Raw genomic sequence first — 14,221 nt, forward strand, 5'->3', positions numbered from 1 at the left:
CTGTCCCTTTTAAAAATCCACATGGTCTTTGTGGTTGAAACTTGGCAACAAGGGTATGTTCTGTGTACTAAGAACAGGCAGAAGTCATTTCTTGTGCTGGGAGAGGCCAGAGATTAGACCTGGGAGAGGCATAAAGAGCACATCTCTTTCACTGAACTATGGCCCTGCTCCATGTTTTATGGTACCTGAAAGACCGACAATTTGATTGTAGCACAACTTTTATTGTTGCCAAAGCTCCTCCCACAATAATTCTGTTTGTCTTAAAAATGACACAAAGCTCTTTTGGTGTTTGTTCCTTTTCCTTTTCCAGTTTGCTGGACATTCATAGACTCACAGAACTGTCGAGTTAGAACTTAATATTTCTTGAATATCTGCTTTTCCCCAGTTCCTCTGACTGTGAATAAAAAAACCCAAGGAAAATGCAAATAAGGAACTGGGAACCAACTTCACTCTCCTGTAAAACAGGATAGTTAAAGAGCGTTAGGAGCAGATCTTGACTATGCCCAACTCTGAATACAAAAGAGCGATTAAGGGGTGCAGAATCATTTTCTGCGGCTCTCAAAGCAGATTATGGATGTGTGAGCGAATCTCAAGTTTCCTCCATAAAGTAAGGTTATTAAGAAAAGCATGAACATACCAATGTAAAGCAGCTTCTTGCAGGCTGATCCATCAACAGGGTGGGCATACAACAGGAATAGCTTGGTATTAATACCGTAAGTATAATATTATCTCTTTATCTGTGAACCAGGGGTGGAGTACTTAGTCAGCTTTCTATGCTTCAGTAGGTTCTGTTGTCAGGTCAGCACTCAGTAGAGACAGGTCGACATATAAGCAGCTTCCTTTTTAATAGGGACAATATATGACAACATAAATTTATTGCAGCTAAGCTGAACAGCTAATGCAGCTTTTTACTAACTCCAACATTATAGAAGGGAGAGAGATGGGACTACAAGGTTGAAAGACCAGCAACTTTATTTTCCTTCTCTCCTTAAAACCTTTCTATTCCTGCTACTCAATACAGAATGCTATAACTAAGAAAAAAATGCCTGTTTGCTTTTTTCTCCTCCCTCCCAATTCATTTTTCTTTTTGTGTTGTGCTCTTTTAGATTGTACTGTATGCTTGATGGCAAGGACTGTCTTATGACAGACCTTTGTAAGTCGATCTGGGCCATTTTTGGCTAAAGAGTGGGATTTATGCTTTTAAAAAATAAACATATACAGTATGCAGAGAGACAGAACAAGAGCCATACCTAGTGAGACTAAACTATAAAAGGGAAGCTCTGGGCCCAATTCAAACTGCTGGTTTTGACCTGTAAAGCCTTAAACAGTCAGGTATTGCTTAAACAGCAATCCCTCAAAGACCACCTCTCCCATGCCCCAAAGGTCCATCTCTCCCATAGGAACCAACTCAGACCTTGTGACCCCCTTATGAACCTACCTGGACCCTGTAATCATCATCCAAGGCCCTTCTTCGTGTCCCCCCTTCACAAGATGTCATGGAAACACCAAAATGAGCCTTTTCTGTTGTGGTTCCCCATTTGTGCAATGCTCTCTCCAGGGAAGCTCATCTGGCACCTTCAGTACCTATCTTTAGGCGCCAGGCGACAATGGTTCTCTTTAACCAGGCCTTTGGCTGATTAATATTCCATAGCCTTCAAGTGTTTTCATGGGCGTGGGGTTATTGGTTTTTGTTCTATTCTGTATTCTGTGTTCTCATTTTGTATTTTTAGGTTGGGAACTACCCTTCAGATGAAGGGTGGTATACAAATTTAATAAATAATAACAGAAGAATAGAATGTTAGAGTTGGAAGGTACCACGAGGATCAGTTATGTAGTTTTATTAGTGGACATTAGAAACCCCAGTTCCATTAGAGGTCCTTGAAGATACATTTATTACAGCACAAGGAAGAAGCTTTTGATATATGCAGCTCACGATCCATTAACTTTATAAACTCTGAGGGCATCCCGTATCCTTTCTGACTTTCCCTACAGGTGCCCTGAATTCCCCCTCTTGTCCCTGTGTTTGCCACAGATTTCACCAGTGCCACCAATTATTTTGGGCACAATTGCATAGCTGCCAAGTTTTCGCTTTTCTCTCGAGGAAGCCTATTCAGCATAAGGGAAAATCCCTGTAAAAAAGGGATAACTTGGCAGCTATGCAATTGTGACAGTTACCAGAAGGCAGGAAGGCTGTCAAAACTTATTTGTTGAACTTTAAATTCTTGCCGGCTAACTTCTTGGTTTCTTGTTGGGGTGTGGGGAGAAAAGAGAGCAAGAGTTTTCAGTTTGCGCACTGCGCTGCCATCCACCTGGCGAGCCCCAGCCTTCCCCAGTCGGACCAGCACACAGGTAAATTGTGTAAACACCACCGACACCCATTTTCAAAGGTACATTCAGACGGTGCTCCAGGAGGATCCACCTGCATTCCCTCAGACAGCAGGTGCCAAGCGACTCTTACCTCAGCACCCATCCCGCCCCGCCCCTCAAAGGTGTCTCGCGCCGGAGAAGTCCATATATGGCCCACCGGGCGGGCAGGTGAGCCTCTCTCGCCTTGGCCGCCGGACTCGCCCCGCCCCGCCGGCCGCTCCCAGTTTCGCTCAGGTGGCGCTGCGGGCTATAAGCGCTCGCGGGAGCCCCGAGAGACTCATTTGTCCTTCGCGGGAGGAGAAGGAGGAAGCAGCTGCAGCAGGAGGTGGAGGCGGGCGCGAGAAAGCGAGCGACCCAGGTGCCAGGAGAGGCGGCGTTTGAGAGGAGGCCCCAGGTGCAACCTGAGACGTCGGGCGCGGCCGGGCGAGAGGGGGCTTGGTCTACCTGCGGAACCTGCTGATCAGCTTGAGAGTCTTCGCGAGGGGAGAAAGGGCGCCGCGGAGCCTCGAGGAGAAGGCGCGTCGAAGCAGCGCTCCTCTTTATTACTCTTTTGCCTCCTTTGCCTACCTGTTCCTTCGACTTGTCCGGCGATGGAGCTGCCCCGCGGGACCGTCTACCTGGCGCTGGCGATGCTGGCGCTCGCCGCCACCGTAAACGGCAGTACGTATCCGTCGAGGAAGGCTCCTTCTCTTTTCCCCTTTCCTTCTCCGATGCTGCTTCTTCCTTTCTTCTTCCTCCTCCTCCGACTTATCCTCTCCTGTGAGGGGGTTTAATGGCGCCTTGCCTGGAGAGAGCCCCTTCAGGAGCGAGGCGAGCTGCGCCCGCTCGCCACAAAATGGCGCCCCGTCGGGGCGGGGAGGGAAGGGGCGAGGCGCTTCTTCTCACCGGGGCAGAAAGAGCTTAGGCTGGCCTTCAGTGGGTGGCGAGGTGGGTGGGGGTTAGGGGACGGGGGCTGGGGGTGCCCCCCCATCGAGGATCCTGCTGCTTGGGAAAGAGCTCCCTGGAGATAGGGTGAGGGCCTCCGAGGAAAGTTGCGGGTGGCGGCCCGACCCAAGCGCGGTCCTTGGAGTTTTTCTTCAGATTTTGACCCTACTGAAGTGTTATGACTACTCACCGAGAGTAGATCCGTCGAAGTCAATGGACGGATTTGGATCCTCTTAAAATCTAACTTGGCTACAACCCCGCGCCTCGAAGACTTCCCGTCCTGGAAACTAACTTTAAAAAAAATATGCTTGCATATTCAGAACTTAGATTGAGGTTATTATTTTTAAAAAGGTGTGCTGAGATGTGGACAGCTAAGCACACTTGTTTGCCTTCTAGTATATAGTATTTGTGTGTCCCGGGTGAAGCAGCGCTTCAATATGGTATGGCGAAATTCACCATTTCTCACTTGTCTGAAGAAATGGGAGGCAAGGCCAACTTGGACTCAGCAGCTACAGGGTTCCTTTCTTGAATGTTGTCTCTCAAGTTAAGGAATTCCCTGTGCAGAAGAATCCCCCCCCTACATCTAAGCATCGCCAGAGGTACTTTTCTTTCCTGGGATCGTTGCTTTTCAAACGTTGACTCCCCCCCCCCTCAAAAGAACTGGAATGAGGCTCAGTCTGTGACATCACAAAGAGGAAGTAGTTTTAAAATACAGTATAGCCGTTGAACTGCTGGTGTTGTGCAGAGCTGGCCTCACCACTAGGCGGAGTGAGGCGGCTGCCTCGGGCAGCAGGTGCTATAGGGCAGGTGAGATGTTTGAGGGTAGAACTGTGTTTACTATACAACCTGTCCTGCAACTCCCTACGGTTGTGGCTCATGGGTGTGTTGGAGGACACTGACCCATTACCAATGCTAGGTCCAGTTGGTCACTATGTAGAATGATGATGTCATCTTATCCTTCGCTTCGGGCAGTACAATTTCCTGGGGCAGCCCTGGTGTCGGAACCTTCTAGGATTGTGATATTAACGGATCAATCACCTGATTAACCAAACCAGCCTTTTTCCTCTCCTGCTGCTGTGTCTTCTATGGGTGACTGAGCTGACCTGTGAATAGAGCTCATCAGTGTTGGTTATATCTGCTGTCTGATGGGAGTGCCTGGAAGGACAGGAATATGATTATTTTGTACAGTTTACAAACCCATGGGGTTAAATGGGCTGCAAGGAGCACAAGAGCTGTTGCAGCTGTTGCTGGGCACCCCTCCCATCAGGAAGAGAAGAGGCTTCATTGTTATAGAGTGGTACCTCGGTTTAAGTACACAATTGATTCTGGAAGTCTGTACTTAACCTGAAGCGTACTTAACCTGAAGCGAACTTTCACATTGAAAGTAATGGAAAGTAGATTAATCCGTTCCAGACGGTCCGCGGAATACTCTACCTGAAGCGTACTTAACCCGAAGTATGAGTGTAATTGGTTCTGGAGGTCCGTACTTATCCTGAAGCGTACTTAACCTGAAGCGAACTTTCCCATTGAAAGTAATGGAAAGTGGATTAATCTGTTCCAGACAGTTCCGCAGAGTACTTAAACTGAAAGTACTCAAACCGAAGCGTACTTAAACCGAGGTATGACTGTAGTTCTAAGAGCCCTGGAAAGAACAGGCTAGTAACCTTTTCTTTCCTTTTTAATCTGTGTCAGCTCCTATGTGACTCCTGTTGGTAAATGGAAGCCCACCCCAGAGGCCTTGAGCTGTTTTCAGATTTCGCGTTTCCTGGTAGGAGAAATAGAGCAGAGATGAGATGTGACTGGCTCCTTTCTGCAATTGAGACTACACCCAGGGTTAGGGGAGGTGCCTTAGAGGAAATCTGGGCTTCTACTAGAGGAGCGATAATATTTGTAAAATTTATCTTGAAAATGCCCATGTGTTGTGACTCTTGCGGAAGGAGTGCTTCTTAGTATGTCCCAAGTAGGTTTCTTTTATATAAGCATCTGTCACAAATTTTCAAACCCTCGCTTAAAATTTGAAAATTGGTAGCATAAATTATTAAAAATCTAGCATCTCATCTGCAGCTAGTACAGCATCTCACACTTTATTTATATTTTTTTAAATAGTCAGTGGATATTTCCTTCCTGGAGAGAGAACCAAATCCTTTAAATGTGTGTATTCAAATTATTCAACATGCAAGTCTTAAATTTCTTGTTTTACTTTTAGATTAGTAACTTCCTCCACTGAGTTCTTGAGAATCTTTTTTCTTTAGACTTTGCGAGGAAGCTGCCTTACACAAAACCAAGCCATTGAAGCATTAAGCTGTGTACAGTCATACCTCATGTTACGTTTGCTTCATGTTACGTTTTTTCAGGTTGCGTCCCGCAGTGACCCGGAAGTATCAAAGGGTTACTTCCAGGTTTTGCTGCTTGCGCATGCGCAGTAGCACTAAATTGTGCTTTGTGCATGTGCACAAGTGCCAAATCACGCCGTGCACCTGCACAGATACGGCACTTCGCTTTTCACGTTGTGAACGGGCCTCCGGAATAGACACTATACTTCTGTTGATGCAGCCTAGAATAGCATGAGCTGTTTTTGTTCCTGCATCACACTGTTGAGTCAGGTTAAGCTTATGGTCCACCAAGACTTCTAGATCATTTTCACATGTACTGCTAGTAAGCCAGGTGCCCCATCCTATATTTTTGCATCTGGTTCTTCCTGCCTAGGTGCAAAACCTTACATTTATCCCTATTGGAATTCATTTTGTTAGCGTGCGCCCAGTTCTCCAATCTGTTAAGGTCATTTTGAATTCCAATTCTGTCTTCTGCAGCATTAGGTAACCCTTCCTGTTTGGTGTCATCCGCAAATTTTTATGAGCATCCCCTCAATTCCTTCATCCAAATCATTTACAAAGACGTTGAACAACAGTGGGGCCAGGACAGAACCCTGTGGTACCCCACTTCTCTCTCCTTTCCAGGATGACAAGGAGCCATTAATGAGTACTTTTGGGGTTTGGTCAGTCAACCAGCTACAAATCCACCTAATGATTATCTCGTTCATTCCACATTTTACCAGCTTCATGAGAATATCATGGGGGTCTTTGTCAAAAACCTTCCTGAAATCAAGATACACTATGTCCACAGCATTTCCCTGATCCACCAAGTTTGTAATTCCATCAAAAAAAGAAATCAGATTGGTCTGGCATGACTTATTTTGAGAAGCCCATGCTGGGTCTTGGTAATCACAGCATCCTTTTCTGAATGCTCACAGACCAACTGTTGAATTTTCTGTTCTAGGATCTTCCCTAGTATCTATGTCAAGCTCACTGATCAGTAGTTACCTGGGTCTTCCTCCCCCCCCCCTTTTTGAGGATGGGGATGACATCTTCAAAAGCAGAAGGCTCCCACTTTGCTACTCCTATCTAGCCAGTGGGAGCAACACACTGTAATTTCTTAGTTATTTCCAAACCAGGGTGGATTTGATTTAAATCAAATTGATTTAAATCACAATTTAAATCACTAGTCGGTAAGACTTGATTTAAATCCCTTTTTTTACAGAAAGACTCAATCTTGCTGGTATAATCTTAATATTTAAAATCAGATGAAGGCTTCATTTTTGAAATGTTAGTTTTTACAGGTATATCAAAAATTACTGATTTTATGAAATATGAAATTATTGTGAGGTTTAATAAGTTAACTGTTTATATTTGCACAACTTTTCTGCTGTACTTTATTGGAAGGAGAAAAATAATCATTTCCTTAATGACAATTTAAACAATTTATTTAACTAAAACAATAACATAGCATATGTATCCATGTTTGTATACTGATGTGATTAGAGACTTTATTGTTTGGACAATGTCAGGTGAGCCCTGGGGAAAAGGGCCTGGAACCAGTGAACTCTTTTTTAGTTGACTGGCAAGCACTTCAAGGTCTCGCCAAGGACTTACAGATCCCAGTTTCTATTTCCACCACCACCACTACCCTTTTGGATTTGCTTCTACATTCAGGTGCCTATTCTGTACAGTTAAGAGTTAGTGCAGTTGTTGGAACCCAGTGGGATTGGGAAGAGGTTGCCAGCCCTGAAGTGCCTTCAGCACTTGCCTCAAGTCTGAGCTGCACAGGCATGTAACTGACTTGCACAATTATTACACAAAGATCCCAAGACTTGTGGAGTATTCTGCTCACAAGGTTGCACTTTCATTTTTACTGCTTCACACTTAGCTACTTGTGCAGATCTATTCCACTCCAAACAATCTGTTCATTGAATCTCTTTGAACTTAGCATTTTAGAGGTATGGGGTTGATTCTATGTATATAAATTTGCAAAGGAACAATGGGATTAAGGTTTTTTCCTTAAGTTAAATAGAAAACTATCTTTAGAAAGATTTTTCCTCCAAAAGCATTTTATTTTAGAAAATCCAATTTAAATTTTTTAAAAATCCATTAAAAAAACATTGATTTTTTTTTTTATCCACCCTGATCCAAACTAGAGATTGTGGTTCGTCCGTGATGTTGTTTGAGCTAAACAAAACTCCTCTCTGGCTTGGATGTAGCATTGTTGTTCCTGCTTGCTAGAAGGGAATAGTAAAGCAGGAGTCTCCTGTGTGCTGATGGTAAAGGTAAAGGGGCCCCTGACCATCAGGTCCAGTTGTGTCCGATTCTGGGGTTGCGGCGCTCATCTCGCTTTATAGGCCGAGGGAGCCGGCGTTTGTCCGCAGACAGCTTCCGGGTCATGTGGCCAGCATGACAAAGCTGCTTCTGGCGAACCAGAGCAGCGCACGGAAATGCCGTTTACCTTCCCGCCGGAGCGGTCCCTATTTATCTACTTGCACTTTGATGTGCTTTCGAACTGCTAAGTGGGCAGGAGCTGGGACCGAGCAACGGGAGCTCACCCCGTTGCAGGGATTCGAACCGCCGACCTTCTGATCATTTACTTGCCTATTTGGTGCATGGTACCTGACTGATTTCCTTTCTAACTGATACATTTAATTATTACAGGTTGCTTATGCCTGAACAACAAGCGCACAGTAAACTGTACTTCAATGGGCAATACATGCAGATGCACAAGTTTTGGGTCCAATGTCACAGTGGACTGTGGAACACGTGAGTACAACAACTCCTTGATAACTTGCTTCACAGTTTCAAATATGAGCTGGGAAGGCCGTGCATTCCAACACAATCAGACATTTGAAACTGAAATGGTAACTTTAAATGTGGTTCTTTATGATCTTATTTTCAGTGTCGTCAAAATGCCTGCTGATGAAAGCAGAAATATTCTCTACAAAGACTGGCAAAAGTAACAGACCACAACATGCTATTAGAGACAATGATGGCATATATGATCCAGAATGTGATGACAATGGTAACTTCAAAGCTAAGCAGTGCAATGGTACAAGCACTTGCTGGTGTGTGAACTCAGCTGGAATACGAAGAACTGACAAGGGGGATAAAGACATTAAATGCAATGAAGTAGTAAGGACAAGGTAAGCCTCCAGTGAAACTGCATGTACCTTGAAATATATAGATTTGGTGCCATACTATCTTAAGGCAAATATATAAACATGCAGGTATAAAACATTAATGTTTTACATCACAGGTGGGCAACCAGCAGGCAACATATGACCCTCAGTAGTGCTCTCTGCAGCTTGCCATGACCCACTCACTCACTTCCCTTGTTGCCCGGCTGATCAGCCATCAGTGCAGAAATAGATTTCTCCTGCATAATAGGCTGGGTGGGAGTGTGGTTTAATTTCCTCCCCACACTACAAGGCACTCCTAATGCAGCCAATATCACTGTCCCCACACTGCTAATAGTAACCTAAGGCACTTTGTCTACTTCAGAGCATGGGAATTAAATAGTGAATATGTGTATATACAGCCCTGTGCACTGCCTGCCACACAATTTGCTGACTACACCCAGTGGTATGTGTCTCCAAATGTCTAGCAACTGCAGATGTAGCTCTAGGAGTGGTGGTGTTTGAGGTTGCCCACTCCTTATATTGTCAAGTTTGTTCCCATTGTAATTTTACAAATAAAAGATTATTTGAAATCCTATTTCTTAAGCTTGTATTTAATGTGTGGAATTGGCCAGCTAAATTCCTGAGGGCAATACTTTATTTTTCAGCTGGATTTCGATGGAAATGAAACACTCTGAGACAGAAACTGATTTGGACAAACATAGCCTTGAGAGGTACGTCTTCACTCTGTTTGAAGTAATTAGGACTGCAAAACATACAATTTCTAGAGATGGGGGTGTTCTTCAGAATATAGTTCAAAAGGAAGTGATTTGTATACTAATGCAGTGTTAACTTCCTCCAAAGCCATTGTTCTTGCTATACTGGATCTACACTTTGCTTGTTTAACTGATGTTGGTAGCAAAATATAACTGGACAGGAGGGCTGGTTTAAGCCAGCTTTGCCTCTGTTTCTGCTAGTGCCAAGTATTGGGAAAGGTGTAAATACAGTTGCAGAAGTTGCAGTTGACAGGAAGGAACCAATAGAAGTTGCTGATATGTCCCTTAGGGGTGAATGCAAAGATGTTAGATTGTTGTTAGAGGATGACACAAGATTCAGTTCTAAATCACATGTTCAAGTACTAACAGTTTCTAATTCTTGTCTTTGTAGTGAAATCAGAGATGAACTTTCTCAGCGTTACAAATTGAATAAAAATCACATAACTGCTACGGTATGAATAGCAATTTTTGCAGTTTTTCTGTCATATTTGGATTCCTACAATTTTGTGCTAGTATTCACATATTTCTGAAAATGGCTTTTAAACTTTCAAGATACAGGAGATATACTTGAACCCCAACGTTAAATATTAAATTTTACTATATAAAGCACTTTGCTGCAAGTGTTTTGTATTAATCTAAAAAGCCAAGCTAAAAGCAAAAATATATAATCGGCTACTGAAGGGAAAACAAAAAAGAATTGAGAAGGTTCAAGATGGAGTCACACAGAATTCCCAAGAACAAGTTTTAGGAATGGAACGTATTAGGGCTTCCCAAAAAATGTGCCTCTTGGTAGTTTCCACATGTAATTCTATAGCCTGCTAATTCAAGATGTTTTGTCAGTGTATCATACAGCTGTGATATTTGAACTGCTATATTAACCTCTTTTAATACAAGTTCTTGAAACAAATCACTTGTATCAAAGCGTATGTTTCATATATTCTGTAAGCTGCCCAGAGTGGCTGAGGAAACCCAGCCAATTGGGCAGGGTATAAATAATAAAATTATTAATACCATTTTATTGTTATACTGCTATTCAAAAGGAACATGATTTTTAAACTCTCAAGAGACTTCTAAAAACCTAACAAGTCATATTCTGTTCATATATTTATTTATTTATTTATTGGTTATGTGGATCTAACTGCTGTGTTTTACTTCATCCAGTATGAAAAGCCTTTCGTTTTTATCGAACTGAAACAAAATGCCACAGAGAAATCTGCCACAGATGTAGATATAGTTGATGTGGCGTACTATTTTGAAAAAGATGTAAGTATACCAATCCCCTTGTGCAAGGTAGAATACGTAGAATGGTTCATGTAAACTCAGTGCTTTACAGGCAACAGCTGATTTATGCATGTCCAATTTATATGCAATTGAGCACATGTGCAGTTGGTGACCCGGAAGTGGCCAGAAAAGGGGGTGGAACAGGGTGGGGACATAATAGGCTTGTGTGCACGCCACCAATGTGCACGGGGGTCAGAAACGTAACCCCACACAAATCAGTAGTTGCCTGTATTTCAATGACTGGATATTGCTTGGACTGCTTATTCCGAAAGAGGAAATGAGTAACTAGTGCTTCTACTCTTTCAGATCAAAGGAGACTCTCTGATTTTAGGACCAAGTCTTACCCTTGACAGTTCAACAGGATCTCTTCGATCTAATGATGTTATAATCTACTATATTGACGACAAGGCACCAGAGTTCACAATGCAACGTTTGACGCCTGGTATTATCGCTGTGATTGTGATTATAATACTGGCAATAGTTGCTGGTATTCTTGTACTGGTATGTTTTTCTAACTTTATAAAACATTTTAACCCCATTCTTCAGGTTAAAAATGTTTCAGGGTTATGTAATAAGGCAACAGCCACAGTAGCAGCAGAAATAAAATAGCCAGTTATAATATAATGGAACTTGGTATCTGAAGTCTCTATTTCAGCAGAGACTTTTGTACTAGATGAACCTCCTTGGGCGAGTATTCTGAAGGTTGGGGGACCTGATCTTTAAGGTTGAATAGCTTCATGTATTGTGTCCAAGGTAGTAATATTTTATGTGGAAATAGGATAAGAATAAGCGAGGTAAATACTTGACCGTCATACATGCTATAGGCTGAATTTAGGTAATAGGAAGCTATCATAGTGAGAACAAATGCACAGTTTGTTAAAGAAGTGGCATGCAAACCTTTTTGGAGACCATATTGTAAGTCTCTGTAATAGGCAGACACTGGTGTGGGTGGCTGCTGCTGTGAAATATGCTCATTCCAGTCCAGTTTTCATACCTTGGTCCAGATTACACAAATGGTAAAAGGTGCTTAACAGAGTTGGATCACTGGATCATTATTCTCACAATTGACTATATTGATTGACAGTGGCTTTCCGGGCTTTCATTCCAGGGGGGTCTTTCCCTGTCCTACCTGGTTATGCCAGAGACTAAATCTTCAACCTTCTGTATGCAGAGCATGTGCTCTACCACTGAGCTACTGTGCTTCCCACAGTGACCTGCATTGCAGTGATTAACAAAAAATTATTATGGTAGATAATGACAAACTTAGTTGGTCTCTAAGGTGCTGCTGGAAGGAATTTTTTTATTTTGTTTCGACTACGTCAGACCAACACGTCTACCTACCTGTAACTTATAGTAGATAAGACTTGGTCCTGTGTGCACATGAAGGCAGAACCAAGCCCACCCATGAGACGGTGCAGCACCCACCTCACAACACTGCTTCCAGTGTGCGGCGTTGCCAGTCATCTTTCTTGCCCCACTTGTGAAACACCTGAGTTTGATGGGAAGCTGGAGCAATCTGGTGGGACACTGGCAGGGTGTGGGGGCAGGAGGTGGCAATTCCTGTTTTGTCTTAGGTGGTGAAACAGGCTGGGGCGCCCCCTTCTTGCAGGTCTCATAGGCAACATGGACATGACTGGCCAGAAGGTTTTATTGTTTAGGGGGGACCTCAGTGAATGGGACCTGGGAAGTCGTCGATGTTGCATGAGTGTTCTGTGGATCCTTGAACTGCTAAGCTTTGCAAAAACTTGGTATAACCTGTTGCTCTCCCTGCAGGTCTTTACTAGAAGAAAGACGGGGAAATATGAAAAAGCTGAGGTGAGTTTTAAAAAATCAAAATCAAAGGAACTGTTAAGAATTTAAACAATAGCATAAAACAGTACTGTACTATAAAAATTCCTTTGACCTTGTAACATCTGAGGTGCATATTTTATGACTTACTCTAGTTTCTCATGGTTTTTGTTGTTAATTTTTAAAATTGTTTTTAATGTATGTAAAATTGTTTTGACCTGCCCTGTGACCTTAGTGTGAAGAGTTAATGAATCAAAATAATAATGAAAACTATATTCTAGTAAGAAAGTGAACAGGAAGAATTCTCAGATTCTTACAGTATCTATTTACTTAACTGCCATGCAATAAGCTGCTGAAAGGTTCATATGCCATGTTTATAACAAGTATGGCCAACATTTTGTGTGTGAGAGAGGGGATGTGTTTTGACATCTAACAGTTTGGGTATTCACTTAAATCAGGCGTCGGCAATGTTTTCGGCCTATGGGCCGGAAGATTCCCATGGACTATTGTCCATGGGCTGAACATGGGCTGCGCAGGCGCAAAAGCGATTTCCGGTGCTGCGCTGCCCGTGTCCGGAACACCGGACATGGCTTCTGCGCATGTCTGTGGCTGCGCGGAAGCGATTTCCGGTGCTGGCTGCCCATTTCCAAAATTGTAGGCGCGATTTCCAGCACCGCTTGGCGAGTCCCGGTGCTGCATTGTGCCGGTTTACCGCAGCGCACAGGGGACTTGCCAAGCAGGTGGCTCGGTTCACGGGTGGCCCGTGGGCCGGATAAACGGCCTCCATGGGCTGGAGGTTGCCGATGCCTGACTTAAATGCTGCACACAGAAAATATTTTCTATAGAGCTTAGGATCTGATACATACATTGGCCCAGGGAAGAGGTTTTTTATGTAGTAAAACAAAACTGCAAATTACAGCTTTGTAGATTCTTCTGTAGACTAATTCAGCCAAAAAGCTGAACATACAACATTATTGGGGACAGGGGGAGTTACATTATAGCAAAAATTAATTTCTAGGCTGGTGATTGGTGTCCATTCTATTGGTAATATTAATAGATGAACATGTTCTAAAGGCATCAGAACTGAAAAGGAATAAAACTTTTTTTTTTGTCTTCAGGTAAAGGAAATGAACGAAATGCACAGAGAACTAAACTCGTAACTGGTGTAACATGAAATAAGGATAAGCATGGCAAAAGCATGTAAACTGAAGATTTCCTGTAGAGACTTTTTTTGTTTAAATATTTCCTTATAGTTTAATAGGAGGATTACTTCAAATTTTGACACTATGCATTTTGCTGCGCTGTAATCCATTTTTAAAACATTTTTACTAGTTGGGCAAGATGAATGTACTTTGTGTAAAATTACTGATGCCTTTTTGTTGAATGTATGTTAAATAACTGTTTTGTATAAACTTTTTTGAGGTGTCTAATAAGTTACTAAATGAATTTGGCCACCTTGCATCTCTTGCAGATCATGGAATATAGTGTGTGTGGTTTTTTTTAAAATGCTTGTAAATATTTTCCTTCAAATTTGCTCTTTTTTTACATGTAATAATTTTAATAAATTCTGAATCTTTTCGGCTCTTTTGTGGTATTTCTAATAATGACTTAATGGGACACTTCCCGATATCTTCATTCTAGTTTCATA

At 42.8% G+C, this 14,221-nt stretch overlaps 1 protein-coding gene across 1 annotated transcript; it reads left to right on the forward strand.

The window, feature by feature from the left end:
* The first annotated feature begins 2,643 nt into the window (after positions 1-2,643).
* On the forward strand, positions 2,644-14,150 carry EPCAM (epithelial cell adhesion molecule). Its single transcript, XM_035111065.2, has 9 exons — positions 2,644-3,027; positions 8,271-8,375; positions 8,512-8,755; positions 9,397-9,462; positions 9,896-9,956; positions 10,666-10,767; positions 11,092-11,286; positions 12,559-12,600; positions 13,692-14,150. Exons 1-9 carry the CDS (start codon positions 2,958-2,960, stop codon positions 13,731-13,733), a joined length of 927 nt encoding a protein of 308 aa, XP_034966956.1. The 5' UTR covers positions 2,644-2,957; the 3' UTR covers positions 13,734-14,150.
* The last annotated feature ends 71 nt before the right edge of the window (positions 14,151-14,221 follow it).

The sequence above is a fragment of the Zootoca vivipara genome, chromosome 3 (assembly GCF_963506605.1).
Source record: "Zootoca vivipara chromosome 3, rZooViv1.1, whole genome shotgun sequence".
NCBI classification, from domain to species: domain Eukaryota; kingdom Metazoa; phylum Chordata; class Lepidosauria; order Squamata; family Lacertidae; genus Zootoca; species Zootoca vivipara.